At 46.7% G+C, this 15,137-nt stretch overlaps 3 protein-coding genes across 6 annotated transcripts in view; 1 reads left to right on the plus strand and 2 right to left on the minus strand.

Moving 5' to 3' along the window:
• Nucleotides 1-13,752, minus strand: part of mief1 (mitochondrial elongation factor 1) — a 13,874-nt gene extending 122 nt beyond the window's left edge. Inside the window, exons 1-10 of one of the 3 annotated variants that reach the window (XM_088358900.1) lie at nt 13,606-13,752; nt 13,340-13,520; nt 12,693-12,964; nt 7,966-12,600; nt 5,869-6,161; nt 4,936-5,788; nt 3,483-4,835; nt 2,096-3,417; nt 977-2,025; nt 1-732 (exon numbers count right to left, since the gene is read on the minus strand). The exon at nt 1-732 is cut by the window's left edge and continues 122 nt beyond it. In XM_088358900.1, the coding sequence (XP_088215026.1) occupies nt 11,761-12,600; nt 12,693-12,964; nt 13,340-13,520; nt 13,606-13,752 (1,440 nt within the window). In that variant the 3' untranslated portion in view covers nt 1-732; nt 977-2,025; nt 2,096-3,417; ... (2 more) ...; nt 5,869-6,161; nt 7,966-11,760. Of the gene's footprint in view, nt 733-976; nt 2,026-2,095; nt 3,418-3,482; nt 4,836-4,935; nt 6,162-7,965; nt 12,601-12,692; nt 12,965-13,339; nt 13,521-13,605 lie in introns of all 3 variants that reach the window. The other 2 variants (XM_088358901.1, XM_088358899.1) reach the window with 2 other exon arrangements.
• napsa (napsin A aspartic peptidase) lies at nt 8,204-10,788 on the plus strand. 2 transcript variants are annotated; one of them, XM_088358902.1, is made up of 10 exons: nt 8,204-8,275; nt 8,353-8,422; nt 8,619-8,772; nt 9,081-9,204; nt 9,310-9,428; nt 9,529-9,728; nt 9,808-9,930; nt 10,025-10,169; nt 10,238-10,336; nt 10,403-10,788. In XM_088358902.1, the coding sequence occupies exons 2-10, from the start codon at nt 8,355-8,357 to the stop codon at nt 10,562-10,564; spliced, it is 1,194 nt and encodes a 397-aa protein (XP_088215028.1). In that variant the 5' UTR covers nt 8,204-8,275; nt 8,353-8,354; the 3' UTR covers nt 10,565-10,788. The 2 variants fall into 2 exon arrangements, with proteins under 2 accessions (XP_088215028.1, XP_088215029.1); XM_088358903.1 differs by having other exon boundaries at nt 8,209-8,271.
• A 164-nt stretch (nt 13,753-13,916) lies between the features above and the next one.
• Nucleotides 13,917-14,917, minus strand: LOC148384563 (mitochondrial ribosome and complex I assembly factor AltMIEF1-like). Its single transcript, XM_088358910.1, has 2 exons — nt 14,795-14,917; nt 13,917-14,165 (listed from the first exon to the last, which is right to left on the minus strand). The coding sequence occupies exon 2, from the start codon at nt 14,127-14,129 to the stop codon at nt 13,917-13,919; it is 213 nt and encodes a 70-aa protein (XP_088215036.1). The 5' UTR covers nt 14,130-14,165; nt 14,795-14,917.
• Nucleotides 14,918-15,137: the final 220 nt, after the last annotated feature.

Raw genomic sequence — 15,137 nt, forward strand, 5'->3', positions numbered from 1 at the left:
GCTCTGACTAGACTCAACAGCTTTTACTCTTACAGAAAAATGTACCAACATTTTGCAAGATTCTGAGTTCGGTGGCCATTTTAAAGCAGGGTTGCCAAAGATGACTTACTGATCGCAACAGAGACCGTATGTACACTTGTTTGCATCTATGGGTGTCTGGCTACTTGGCTTTTGTCAACAATTTAGAATGCATGCAGCTTTTCTTTGTGTAGTTAAAAAAATAAATAAAAAGCCTGACACTGCATATTTAAGTCAATTTGGTTTCAGCCTAACTTTACAATTGTCTTGTCATTGAGAATGTCTCAAATGATTCCAGTTTGTATGCACGATAGACTGCCAATGCCAATGTTTAAAATGGACCACTTGAATTCAGTTCACAGTTTAATTGCAGTTCAGTGGTACACACACAATTACAGTACAAACAGTTCATTTCATGATTAAAAAAACAACAGTAAAACAACAATATTGCAAAATGACGCGGCGCTGAGAGAAAGAAAGCGGCATCATGCAGATAGCCAGTGTGCACACCCAGTGAAAAAGTGGAGGGAGGGAGGGAAGGAAAGAAAGGACAAAAGAAAAAACGCAGTCATACTCTCCTTAAATGCTGGCTGGGCGCTTTGCCCTCGCCGCATCCGCACCCGTCCGTCTCGTGTCGGCCGCTCATCACGGGCGAAGGTTGGCTCCCCCCACGGCCGGTATTCGACGTTTGGACTCATCCTCCGCCTTGTGCCACTGCAAAAAGAAAAACGGCTCTGTTGCATGCGGTTCACTTCTGTGGACGTACTCATTACCTGTCTATTAAAGCTTGCTCCTATTTTAAGCTCCCTTCATTAATAGCGTATGCACACATGAATGTTTTTGTTTTCTTTTTATGTCTGTTCCTATATGAAGAATTCAATGCTTATAATTTCTTTCTTTGTCGTAAATGCATTTCTTGTATGAAAGGTGCTCTACAAATAAAGTTTTTTATTATTACCCTCTGGTCTCGCGGTCCTGTCCAGTCCCTCTCTGTGCAGGCACTCGTCCGATCCAGTGCCCCAGCAATCCTGAAAGGCAGACATATTGTGTTGGTTTTGGCAAGGGGAAAAATTCCACTAGCACCCCCCCAACCTAGACTAAGGTAAGTTTGAATCAGGTAACTAGCGGCACGCACGGGCTGGCGCATGTCTCATACGGCCCTCCCGCATTGGAGCAATCCGGGTTATGAAATGTTTAACCCCTTACAAAAAGGGAGGGAGGGAGGGAGGAAGGGAGGGAGGGAGAGAGCGAGAGGAGATGAAAAGAGGCTTTGGTGCGCACTTAAGCGCAACCGGCCAGTTCCCCCTGAGTAGAGCTGGCTTGGCCCCGAGAGGAAAAAAAGAGGAAAACGTGACGTCACGGAGAGCGTCACGGAGAATCTCCTTGTCCTCGACACCGTCGACGACACTGGGACCCAGTCTGGCAGACATTATACCCTGGTATTCCACAAAGGGCAAGGTATAGCCACGTTCCACCCTGAGTGCACCAGGCCATGCAGGTACTGCCGGGCGCGTTGGAGAAAGAGAGCGAGAGCGAGAGAGAGAGAGAGAGAGAGAGAGAGAGAGAGAGAGAGAGAGAGAGAGAGAGAGAGAGAGAGAGAGAGAGAGAGAGAGAGAGAGAGAGAGAGAGAGAGAGAGAGAGAGAGAGAGAGAGAGAGAGAGAGAGAGAGAGAGAGAGAGAGAGAGAGAGAGAGAGAGAGAGAGAGAGAGAGAGAGAGAGAGAGAGAGAGAGAGAGAGAGAGAGAGAGAGAGAGAGGGAGGGGAGGGAGGGGGGGCAGGGGGTGTCTACTTTGCCGATTCGTATCTAGAGGGTCACAGCAACCCAAATGCCCGTGCGTGCTACTAGTTACCCTATTCAAATAGACAGGGGTAGGGAAAGCACAAAAGAAAAACCAAAGTCATACTCCCCGAAACACTGGCTGCATCTGCACCCATCAGTCTCGTGTGGGCCGCTCGTCACGGGCCAAGGTCCGGGTCTGCTCCGGCCGGTGTTGGACTCGTCTTCCGCCTCGCACAAGTGCAAAAAGAGAAACGGCACTCAGTTGCATGCGGCTCACTTGTGTCAACGTACTCATTACCTGCCCCCTCCCTGGTCTTGTGGGTGCAGCCCAGTCCCTCTCGGTGCAGGCTGGCCCTCGTCCCATCCGCCGCCCCGGCAACCCTGAACGGCAGACAAATAAGGAAATCAAATTAAAACCAACACTGTGTACACTACGCTTGCAGATTGGATTGCCATGTCACCGCCTCTGGCCAGCCTTGGCCAGTCGTGCATCAGGCTCCTCTTCAACACTTGGCGACTGCTTTCTTTGGGTGATTCCTTCCTTTGCACCCCGCTCACCAATCGCGGGTCTGGTGGCCTCCGTCCACCGGCTCTTCGTTTCATACATCGTCTCTTCCACCTAGCAAGACAAGCACAAAAGTCTCGCTGCGCCGTCGCTTGCGCTTGCAGTCGCTTGCGCAGTCGCTTGCGCAGTCGCTTGCGCTTGCCGGCGCTTGCCGTCGCTGCGCGGGCGCTTGCCGTCGCTGCGCGGTCGCTTGCCGTCGCTGCGCGGTCGCTTGCGCTTGCCGTCGCTGCGCGGTCGCTTGCGCTTGCCGTCGCTTGCGCGGTCGCTTGCAGTCGCTTGCGCTTGCCGTCGCTGCGCGGTCGCTTGCGCTTGCCGTCGCTGCGCGGTCGCTTGCGCTTGCCGTCGCTGCGCGGTCGCTCGCGCTTGCAGTCGCTGCGCGTTTGGCACTCAATGAGGGCTGCACAACATTTTGGAAAATCAATGATATGGCAGTATTGGGCCAGACCACTGCATTGAGGCAAGTTGTGCAAAATTCTTGGATGGAGGTTAACTATTTGATCGCAATGAGATCAATTAGATGAGTTAACTTTAACTTACAATGACTTATCGTCTTAACTCATTACAAATAGTTAGGCAAGAAAGCATGTTTCATTTGAGACATGAAAATAAAAAACTCTTTGCTGTCTTAAAGTGCATGTCAATAACCTAGACCACCATATGGCAGTTTTCCAATACACGTGCAGCCCTACACACACGTCACCATTGGTGTCCAAATGGCAGCCTCGGGGCAACTTGATCAACACACCACACGACTGAACACGACACTGCTTTGTAGCACTAAATATCAATGGCAACATTTCGTGATTGATTTAATGAATTTGCGTCAAAGAATTCAGAATTTGTTTCAGTATGCAGCCCTCAAGCAGACATTGGGACACCGCTGGTGTAATTTAAATAAAATAAAAAAAAGAAAAAAAGAATCCATTTCACACGTTGAAGCTGCGCAGGTCGACGCCTCCAGGGAAGCGGGTCTCCCTCACAACTCGGCGACGTCAGAGCGATGCCACAGTGGTACGTTCACCTCTGATCAGATCGTGTCACATCCCGGTCGCCATCTGCAGAAAGAGAAACAAATGTTAGAAACACAAACAGCACCCCAAGTTGTCGGTCACTTGCTTACTTGATCACAGCGGCTAGCTACGATTGGTGAGCATCGCCCGGTCGGATCGGGCCGTGCGCCCCCCCCTTTCGCGTCCGGCCTGCAAATGGCAGAACATGCAATGAGTTGGGCGCTGCTCGCATCATTACGTCTTCCTCGTGGACCGGCTCGCCCAAACACCGCCCCCTACACCTAGAGAACAAAGGACACACAGCTTAGATCAAGCACGACAGTGGTAGGTTAGAAAAAGACACAAAATGTTACCGTCTCGCTCCAATGCTGCCCTACACCTAAGGGGAGAACAAAGAACGCAAGTACCACAGCGGTGGTAGGTTAGGGTTAGATGAAGTGCAACAGTGGCAGGTTAGAAAAAGACAAAATGGTACAAGTCAAATTGCAAAATTGGACATTCGGGATCGGCTCGCTCCAACGCCGCCCTACACCGATGGGGGAGAACAAAGAATGCAGCAAGTACAACAGTGGCAGGTTAGAAAAAGACAAAATGGTACACATCATATGGCAAAATTGAACATTCGGATCCACATCAAAGTTTCGTTTTGTCTCCGTCCACGTAACCACGTCCTCCCCCAAGTGAGCCGTCAATGGCAACAAAGCACAAGACAACGCTGGATCCAGACAAGCCACAACCACAGCACACCTCTTAAGCAAGACCAACCATCAGAGCCCCAAACACTGGCCACACCTGCAACCTTTCCGTCGTGCACCCATAACCAAAGGCAACCACACTGCCCTCTCCTGGGCACATGATCCGCAAACGTCGACTTTTGCAGCGTGCTGCTTGATTCTTGACTTGATATAGCATTGCTCTTTTGGATAGGCCATTGCCCCTTTGGATAGGCCATTGCTCCTTTGGATAGGCCATTGCTCCTTTGGATAGGCCATTGCTCCTTTGGATAGGCCATTGCTCCTTTGGATAGGCCATTGCTCCTTTGGATAGGCCATTGCTCCTTTGGACAGGCCATTGCGCCTTTGGACTGGCCATTGCGCCTTTGGACCGGCCATTGCGCCTTTGGACCGGCCATTGCGCCTTTGGACCGGCCATTGCGCCTTTGGACCGGCCATTGCGCCTTTGGACAGGCCATTGCGCCTTTGGACAGGCCATTGCGCCTTTGGACAGGCCATTGCGCCTTTGGACAGGCCATTGCTCCTTTGGACAGGCCATTGCTCCTTACGACAGGCCATTGCTCCTTACGACAGGCCATTGCTCCTTTGGACAGGCCATTGCTCCTTTGGACAGGCCATTGCTCCTTTGGACAGGCCATTGCGCCTTTGGACAGGCCATTGCGCCTTTGGACAGGCCATTGCGCCTTTTCATGTGGAATTATACTTATTCCATTCGGCTCCTCTTGCAGCCTACAAAAACACAGACAGACATTAATTGTGTGCTGGGAAGCTAAAACTCGACAACCATTGTGTGTTGGGAAGCTGAAACTTGACAAAAACAGGTTTTCACCTGATTTAGGACTACTCTTCTGAAGTGCCCTCAACATCACTGAAAGGGCTCCTTCAAGAGCCTCCTGCTTGCTTTGTATAGAAGGATGCTGGCTGGGCAGCCTTTTTAAGTGCTACAAAAGACAAGCAAATTATTGCAACAAAAATAGACATTGAATAGAGTGCCAATGGCATGATTTTTTTGACCAACAATTATCCATACTAGGAGTTTTACATTTGAAAAAAATTATTATATTGTAGTAAGTTACGATAATTGATCAAAATTGTAGTTTATATTTTAATTTGATACATTTTAAATAGAGTTTTACATTTGAAAAAATATAGAATCATTACATTGTGGTAAATTACAAGAATTATTAAAGATTATAATTCGTATTTTAATTTCATCATCTACAACTCACCTCACATTGGACAGATGATCCAGGTTGGCGGCGCTGCGTCCAAAAGGGGAGAACATAACCCACGCAAATGTTTGTTGCGTAACGGAACGAGCGGGCGGGCGCCATCTTTGAATGGATTTGGTCCGATTTGGACATGACGTAACATACGTTGCATTCACCAGCAGTTTGCATGACACGGAAATAGCACACGGATAATACAAAATAATAAAAAATGGTTTAGTTGACTAGAGTCAAACTAACATTTCCTATAGTCCGACAAACACGCGCTTATCGGCGGCGTCATTTACGAACCTTCTACAGACAAACGAATGAAAAAATGCTGACCAGCATTAAAAAAAACAACCGCGAAAGACATTTAAAATACCACCAAAACGCGCAACGACGCGACGCAAAGTGGATTGTGGCGTGCCGTGCCGTGCCGAAACCTCAAGCACTCCCTAGACAGCGAAAATCCTGCAAGAAACAATAAATGGCATCGTAAGAAACTGCAAACATTTGCTCACGGGCTAAATGGCCTGCGGCCTACAATTTACCTCCAGGTGGACGTGACGTGGCCGTCACGAGTACGACAAACAAAACAAACAAAAAAGGCTTGTGAGAAAAGGCAACAAAGCATGCCAATCGTGCAACAAACACGGACGGCGTCCGTCGTGAAAAACGGCAGGAGACGACAAACATTTGCTAGCATGCTCGCTTACCTGAGAAACCAAACGTCCGCCACGCGCTCGGTGGCACCTGCATATGATAACTCCCCTTGAGCGAGCACACCTGCCTTCAATTGACCTAAAGACCTGACGTCACATCCGTCGATTCAAATCTTCTTCTCCTGATCGTCCAACGGCGCTCGGCACACTAACGCCACCAGGTGGTCGCCTGTCATGGTGACTACTGTGGAAAGGGTGGCTTCGGACTATCCGTTGAAACTTTGAACACCCAACATGTTTGGATGGAGGATACCCTATCAATAGGACCAAATCTCCTTTGGTTTCCGAGCAGGCTCTGGTCGAGTGGTTAACGCCATTGCCTTCAATCAAATGAAAATATTTGTCTAGCCCTAAATCACAAACAGTCTCAAAGGGCTTCACATAGACAAAAATTGACAATTATTCTCAAAGCATCCCCTGATCTTAAGCTCCCAAAAGGGCAAGGAAAAACTCAAAAACCCCTGCCAGGGGAACGCCATTGCCTTCAATCAAATGAAAATATTTGTATTGATAGTTCATCCTAATATGAATTGTTCTTGCAAAAATTCTGCCGCCCTTGCAGTGCTCCCGAGGACTCAGTATCAATTCGGTTGTTAAGAAACACCACAACGTTGCACAGAGACAATTCTTGAGTCATATCAAATCAATGATTTTCAAACGGGTCCAAACAAGTTTTTCCGTCATGGCTACAAAGATCTTTAGATCTTTTCCTTTACTCTCGTTCACTGAAAACATTCGTTCTTTTGAACCCATCGTTCACTCACGAGCCAACACTACACTGCAGTCGTGATACACACACACACACACACACACACACACACACACACACACACACACACACACACACACACACACACACACACACACACACACACACACACAATGATACGACAAACACGATGATACGACTTTTCACGCCCGTGCACTTAACGAGGGAATCTTGGAAAACATGTTGGAACACGGCCCCGAGGACTAGAGCTTGACACCGGTGACCTTTGACCATGATATTTCCCTAATAAAGTGGCCTGCTATTAGGTACACCTGAAAATGGCGGTGTACCTAATGGAGTGTCCGTGTGATTCCCTCGCTTAACGAGGGTCACTTGGAAAACATATTGGAACGTGGCCCCTCGAGGACTGGAGGTCAACACCCCTAGTTTAAGTGAAAAGTGCCACACCCGCCCTCACCCCCACTTTCCGATTGGGTGTTTGATCTGTGACGTCACTTGGACACTTCATTAGGTACACCGCCATTTATTTTTAGGTGTACCTAATAACAGGCCAGTTCATTCGGGAAAAATCATGGCCAAAGCTTAACTGAAAGTGAAAAGTGCCACACCCGCCCTCACCCCCACTTTCTGATTGGCTGTTTGATCTGTGGCGTCACACGGACACTCCATTAGGTACACCGCCATTTTCAGGTGTACCTAATAACAGGCCAGTTCATTAGGGAAAAATCATGGCCAAAGCTGAACTGAAAGTGAAAAATGCCATACCCACCCTCACCCCCACCTCCTGATTGGCTGGTTGGTCTGTGACGTCCCACGGACACTCCATTAGGTACACCGCCATTTTCAGGCGTACCTAATAACTGTATGCATTTTTTGTACGTGTCAAGAATGTGTATTTGACTACTTGCTCTTTATTTTGGGGGACACCAACACATATTACACAACGTAAAACACATATACTACATACTGTCATATAAAGCAGTTAACCAAATGTCAGATTTTTGTTTTCATGCCCAAAAAATAAAAACAAGGAATAAAACACCAGACAAGTTTTAACAGGTTTTAATGTTTATTAAAATAATAATAAAAGTACATTTCAAACCAGCAATCTAATGTGAAATTGCAGTAGACATATTGGATAACAATATTTAGGCGTAGATATGCATACACGTTATTTTAAGTGTTATAAAGATTACCCAAAGAGAAGCATAATCTCCTCGTTGATGCATAACGGCGCATCCCTTCATGCAATAAAGTTAGCCGTTAGCTTGGAGAAAACGTGCCTAAAAGAAGTGTTTTAAATGCGGTTTCGTGCGTGCCTTATCACAAGTCACGGTAGTTCTCGTGACTGGTTGACGTCTTTGTGTAATGCTAAATGATTGATATCAGTTTCGACCAATGGAGGCAACTGTCAAGGGAGTTTCCTCCAATGGGTGCCTCGTGTCGAAGATAACCGAGTGAACGCGGACAATGCCGAAGCCTCCTATTTAATACATGCGCGAGTTGGTTGGTTTTCATACATTTAAACGACAATTAATCTCCGGGAAACACGAAAATTATAATTTTTTTTTCGTCTTGGACAGAGATGACACGCCTGGGGATTGTCTACCTACTCGAGGCGTTGCTTGTGACACATAGCATCGCACTTATAAGGTACTATTTGCAAGAGAATCTAATTTAAAAGACGTATTTAACTGTAATGTATTAGATGTGTTATGACAATTGGAGCGTTAACGTTTTTCACTGTATTCGTCCCCTTCATATTAAAGTGACGTATTATTGTTTTTCCTTGGTTATGAACCCGGAAGCCAAATAGAATTAAGACGTCCAATATCTAAATTGTTTTTAGGGTCCCTCTTCAGAAGACCAGAAGCATCCGCCGCATCATCAGCGATAATGGGATGTCTTTGGATCAAATTCGGGCTTTGGCAAAGTCGAGCGGGTCTCCAGACAGCTCTCCCTCCCCAGAATTACCAGTAGAGAGGCTGACTAACTTCATGGATGTGAGTGCCAATCCACACAATGTTATGTCACCTACCTGCGTGAGTTTTGCAAGTAGATCATGTGGCCACACCTTTTTCACTTCAAGCCAGACAATATAATATTATACAGTACCGCCCATTTCATATCTAGAAATAAAACTTCAAAAGTGTTATGTAATTTAACAAGTAGGACTAATGACAGTAATGAAGTACACCAATTTCCACCTTGCAACTTATAGTGAGGCATTCGTGTCATGGGAGGAACTTATAATTAAACATCTGTTTTGAAACTTCTCAATATTAACATTGCTCTGATGTTGTGTTTTGAGGCCCAGTACTTTGGGTCCATTAGTATTGGCTCACCGCCTCAGGATTTCACTGTGCTATTCGACACCGGCTCCTCCAACCTCTGGGTGCCCTCCATTCACTGCTCCTTCCTCGATATCGCCTGTTGTAAGTGTCTTAAGTTGGATTTACATTGCAAGCCCAAGTCACATTTAACGCAAAGATGATATTTGTCTCTGACTATCCCATCATGGCTGAAACGCATCGCACCAGGGCTTCATCACCGCTACAACTCCAAGAAGTCGAGTACCTACGTTCAGAACGGTACTGGCTTTTCCATCAGATACGGCAGAGGAAGCTTGTCTGGTTTTATCAGTGGCGATACAGTCAACGTGAGTTCTGCGGCCTTATGTTTGAGCGCATTCCACAGTTGTGTCGGTCACGCTATCTCCACCATACAAATCAAAAGGACTTTTCTTTCCGGATTCTCAGATAGCAGGTTTGTCCGTGCCCGGACAACAGTTTGGTGAAGCAGTGAAGCAGCCCGGTATCACATTTGCCGTGGCCCGCTTCGATGGGGTTCTGGGAATGGCCTATCCCTCCATATCCGTGGCCAACGTCACCCCGGTGTTCGATACTGCCATGGCGGCTAAGCTGCTGCCGCAAAATGTCTTCTCTTTCTATATAAGCAGGTAGAAAGTGGGTTCGGGTTAGGGGTGACCATCGGGAAGGCCAAAAGCCCAGTCAAGGATTCCGACATTTGCTTCTCAGAGACCCTGCAGCAGCAGTGGGAGGAGAGCTGATGCTGGGTGGATCTGATCCAGAATATTACACTGGGGACCTGCACTATATCAACGTCACACGCAAGGCCTACTGGCAGATTAAGATGAACGCGTGAGAAGGAACCTCACACGGCATTAAGGAGATGTTTCAAAACACATGACTTACTCTTTTGCCTTTTGTTCATTTGGCCCCTCCTCTGCCTCAGAGTTGCCGTGGGCAACCAGCTGACTCTTTGCAAAACAGGATGCCAGGCTATCGTCGACACGGGGACGTCTCTGATGGTCGGGCCTGTGGAGGAAATCAGAGCGCTGCAGAAAGCCATCGGAGCGCTGCCCCTGCTGATGGGAGAGGTACAATTTGTTAAAGTAGCACTTCATCATCAATTCTAGTCTCCTGACACATTGTCTTTCTTCTATAGTACTTCATTGACTGTAAGAAGATCGACTCACTTCCCGTTATCTCCTTTAACATTGGAGGGAAGATGTTTAACTTGACCGGAGAGGATTATGTCATGAAGGTATGATTTGTGTCCAGTTGCTGCTCAGCCAACTAGTCAGTGACTTTGGCTTGGTGATCTTTGCAGGAGACACAGATGGGGACTTCCATCTGCCTCTCAGGCTTCATGGCCATGGACATTCCGCCCCCTGCTGGACCACTTTGGATCTTGGGAGATGTTTTCATCAGGAAGTACTACACTGTCTTTGATAGGAATGCTGATCGCGTGGGCTTTGCACCAGCCAAGTAGTCCAACTCATGATTTTTAAATATATTAAATCGCATTTAACGATTGTGCGCTCTGTTATAATGTTTCGCTTTCTAACTGACCAAAGAACTGCAAATAGCAGATTAGGAATTAGAATGTAAAGCTTAGATTCTATCGTAAAGCACAGGTACGGACTAATGAAGTTATGGTTCACGGAGAGTATGTCCCAAAAAGGAAGACCACTAATAAACGATTTTGAAAATCCATTTGTCACATTTATTTATTTATATGTTGCACTGCTCAGATACAGAGCTGTACTTAAAATAAAATAAAGCTGGGGATAGAGCACAGCATGCAAGATAGCAGCACATGACTAGTGTGAACCCCACGAGGATGAGGTAGAATCTACTTTGGGTTTTGAATCCAATGAACAAATTATGGCACAGTGACTTCCTCATTTTTTGTGCATAAACTATGTTTACACAGGAAGACTTACTTAACATGCAGAGAAAGACATGAAGATTGTCAGTAAATCCAACACCACTGGTGAAGCTAGCACATTTGTTTTGGGTGGGGGTGTCGAGGATATCTCTAGGGTTCCACTTTTTTTTTTTTTTACGACCCCACAAAATTCTGAAAAAACACAAAGATTCAATACGTGTTCCTAATGGGGGTCGGGTAGAAATGTTGAAAAATGTTCCCAGAAAAAAAATCTGAAAACCTTGACATGACAAAATTCTATCTTTTTTCTAATTGAGCAACCTTGAGTCTTTTGGCAAAGTCGCTTATTAGCATTTTATTAGCTTTTGTGCTGACATACAGACAATAAACATGACATTCTATGGTTTGGACACAGCGTCACAGATCCATAATCTCCATAACCATGGCTATCTATCATAAAATGCATGAGAGTTGTCTGTTATCCTAAAAAACTGTCCAATCAGTTTAAAAGCGCTATAATCTGATGCAGAGTAATATGTTGTATATTACAATGGAGGTTGGACCTTTTCAAGACGATGCATGAAACATACACCGACTTCATTAGACACCGTCGCTTTCAGGTTTTATATGGGCATTCGAGATTAAAAGTAAATTTGGATTAACACACAAGTGACCAAGTGAAAGCCGCGGGGCAATTTACTCAGACGTCATCATCAAGCCTTGTATTCGTTCGGAAAAATGATCAACGTGACCTGAAGAACTACTTACCGAGTGAGTAGCGCATACGTTTTGATCTTTTAGGAAGGATGCGGACGTTGCGCCTCTTCCGTCACCAGAAGTGTTTCGGGTTCCGAAAGCGCACAGTAGAGCGTGTAGCCCAGTTCGTCCACTTCCCGCTCGGTCAGTTCACAGAATAAGTTCACTTTTGGGCTGAGGGCGCAGGGCAGTCGCCCCGCCTCCAGGTAACCCACCAGCTCCTTTAGCAGCTGTAGGAAGTTGTCGGCCAGCGCCTCGTGGGTCCAGTTGGCTTGTCTTTCACTCAGCAGCAAGATAGCGTTGGTGAGCTGGCTGGCGTTAAGACGGTTGAGGGCGGGATTGAGCTTGCACATAGCCTTCGCCACCTTGAGGCAGGCGCATCGGTAGCCTCCGTCTTCTTGATCCAAGGCCCTGAGACGTGCGGTCTCAGTCACTCGGAAACTCTGCCTCCAAAGATTTTCGTGGCGCTCGGCGGCGAGCCGATGCGGTTTGGCTATAAGAGAAGTGCCGTCCTCCATCATAAGTAAGGGCAAAAAGTCCACGTAAAGCTTTCGGTTCGTCTCGTACTGCACCTCCAAGGTCAGCGTTTCGGAGGGGACCACGGGACGAATGACATAGTCCAGGACGCTGCCGATAGCGGGCCAGTTGATAGTCCCAATCAGCTTGTCAAAGACTTCAAGGACCGATTTCGGCGACAGGTAACCTCCCACCATACAACGGTCCCAGTAGCTGCTGTTTCGTGGGAAATATTCTAAATTCTCCCTGCGGATCAGCCAGAAACCTGGAACGTTCATGATTGTATCCTCTCCGGGTATGGACGACCATAAATTCTTCTCCAGGATTAGAGGCACCATTAGCTGGGCGTGGTCTGCTGTCACCACCTTGGTGATGGACGAGTTGCATTTGAATCACAGAGGGAGTCCGACTAAGATTTAACTAGAAAAAAAAAAATGACAGATGCGCTACATCTTACCTGCAAGTCGTCGTAGAGGCTGCCGCTTAGGTACATCTCCCGGAGCGGCATGTCGGGAAGTTTGGCGTGGAGGAACACTCGGAGCTCCGCGCAAATGTCCAACGCTGCTCGCCGAGCCACAGCCTGCTCCTCGGCGGGAATGTCCACGTTGTTCTGGTAGAAATCCCAAAGACGCTCCTGCAGGGAGAGCCGCATCCGAGCACGGAGCAGGTCGGCCTGAGTCGGCCCGCTCCCTTTCGCTGCGGCTCGACCCACAGCCCTGCGCAGACAGTCTGGGAAGCCATAGAAAAAGCAGGTGGATTAAATGATCAGGAAAATGGAATGGGACTTTACTGCAAATCTCAAAAGTTGCTGTATTCTACAAAGTAACCTATCTGAAACAGTTATCTCATCAGACAAAACCTAATCTAACTCAAAAATGGAGGTATTCTACAAAGTAACCTATCTGAAACAGTTATCTCAGCAGACAAAACCTAATCTAACTCCTCTATTGTGAAGTGGCTAACTAGCAGAAACACCCACTGTGTACAAATGGCAAGAATCCTCCAAAATGGATGTCTGTTACCAAATATAGAAATGGAAGCAATAAAATGGTTGAATTTTACTAGGGCCATTTCAAACAAAGTCACCAAGTTTCGCATACACACCTGATTCAAAAGAATTGGCGGCAGTAGGCAGGGACTGAAGTGACCTGCTAATGGTGGCCTTCATGTTGTGGTTCAGAACCCGTGGGGAGGAACCCACCCAGGCTGGCTCTTCCCAGCTTTGTTTTCCTTTCTGCTCCATCTTGGTGGGACTGGTGGGAGCACTGATGGCACGGTCGTACATCTGAGCCACAAACACAACGCGGTGATATTTTATCACACTTTGGACCAATTATGGGGAAATGTAAATATAATCCCATCTTGCGTACTCTTTTGACAGCAAGCGTTGCGATGCCGAGCATGGCTGCTCCGCCGACCCCCAAAACAAGCTTAGCGTTGGAAAGCATGAAGTCGATAGCTGTGCCGATGCCATTGTCATCTTTCTTCCCTTTACTGCCTCCATTCATTGCGGCCATCCTGTAGCTTAAATAAGGAACACGCATGTGCCTACATATTATTTGCATGTTGCTAATTTTGAAAGCAGATTTCACAGTATTTTACAAATAAATTGAATAGAGCATTAAAACCCCCACCTGAGAGAGATACTTCCAGATGACCACGCCTCAACAGCCGAATCCCCCTACATAAGCCCACCTAATCGGCTACTGAGGAAGAACTGGCCCCTCTTCAGAGCCTCTTCCTTGTCTTCAGGTGCCGTCAGGGTTTGGCAGCGGCGAAACTCACGAGCCACAGCACGGCGATAGTAGTTGCGGTCAGTATACTGAAGTTGACGCCCTGCACGGAGCAACGCCCGGTACAGCGCCAGCACAGCACTGCTAGACCAGCTGCCCATGAGGGACCACACTTAAAGAGGGGGACACCCTGGCACCTGGGGGGGGGGGGGGGGGGGGGGGGGGAGCGTGATCAAGTTATAAAATGACTGTGATGCTTCATTTTCATTCAGAAAATTCTCAAGAGGGAAAGCAAAAAAGGAGACTACGTATTTTGCACAGTGCTGAGTGTTAGCTATAATTGAATTAACCAGGACCAAAATGTTACTTACAATATCAGAGTACTACTACTCTACACTCAACATTTATTCACGCTATCAGAAGCAATACTTTTCAACATACTATCGTACTACGAGGACGAATAACCAAGAACATTGATTATGTTCACAAAACCATTGAATGTGAACGAGGTGGCTGACACGCGTTGGAAATCTGAGACTGAAGCTAACGTTAGCAAGCACGCACAACCTGCATCAACGTGACTCTTCCGATATTTGTCGTGAAAGGACAATAACAGAGGGTACGTAAATGCAAATTGCAAAGGTTAATTTGACAAGATAAAATGGCTGACAGGAAGGAAAGTCACTCTTCTGACTTGCTTGTTAGCTTAACACACCCACTGACGTTAGCCAAGCGCTGACCTACACGTAAAAAAATAAACGCACGGGACACGATGAACATTCAACTATAAAATATAACTCGCGTCAGATCAATATGAAGCACTTACCTGTTCAAATTAGAGTGAGGATTTTGTGAAAAAGCAACAGTCCTCCCTAATGCCGGGGGTCAAGATTGTCAAGAGACTAATGTCACAACCGGAACCAAATAGGCGGCGAACATTCACTTCCGGGGGACTTATTTCGTCAGATGAAGTACTTTACATAATCGCAAGCACACTGAAAAAAAGTATTTAATTGTCGTACAGTCAATTAGGTTATAGTGGAGGCACTTACGAAAAAATGTCAAGTATACTTTTACGCTTGTTTGTTTTTTTTTACTTTGTGTTGCGAAAAAACATTTTTGTCCACAAAATAAATAAAAATACATTTAAATTTGACCTAATAAATTAG

The sequence above is a fragment of the Syngnathus floridae genome, chromosome 17, assembly GCF_059516105.1.
Source record: "Syngnathus floridae isolate MCC-2025c chromosome 17, RoL_Sflo_1.0, whole genome shotgun sequence".
NCBI classification, from domain to species: Eukaryota; Metazoa; Chordata; class Actinopteri; order Syngnathiformes; family Syngnathidae; genus Syngnathus; species Syngnathus floridae.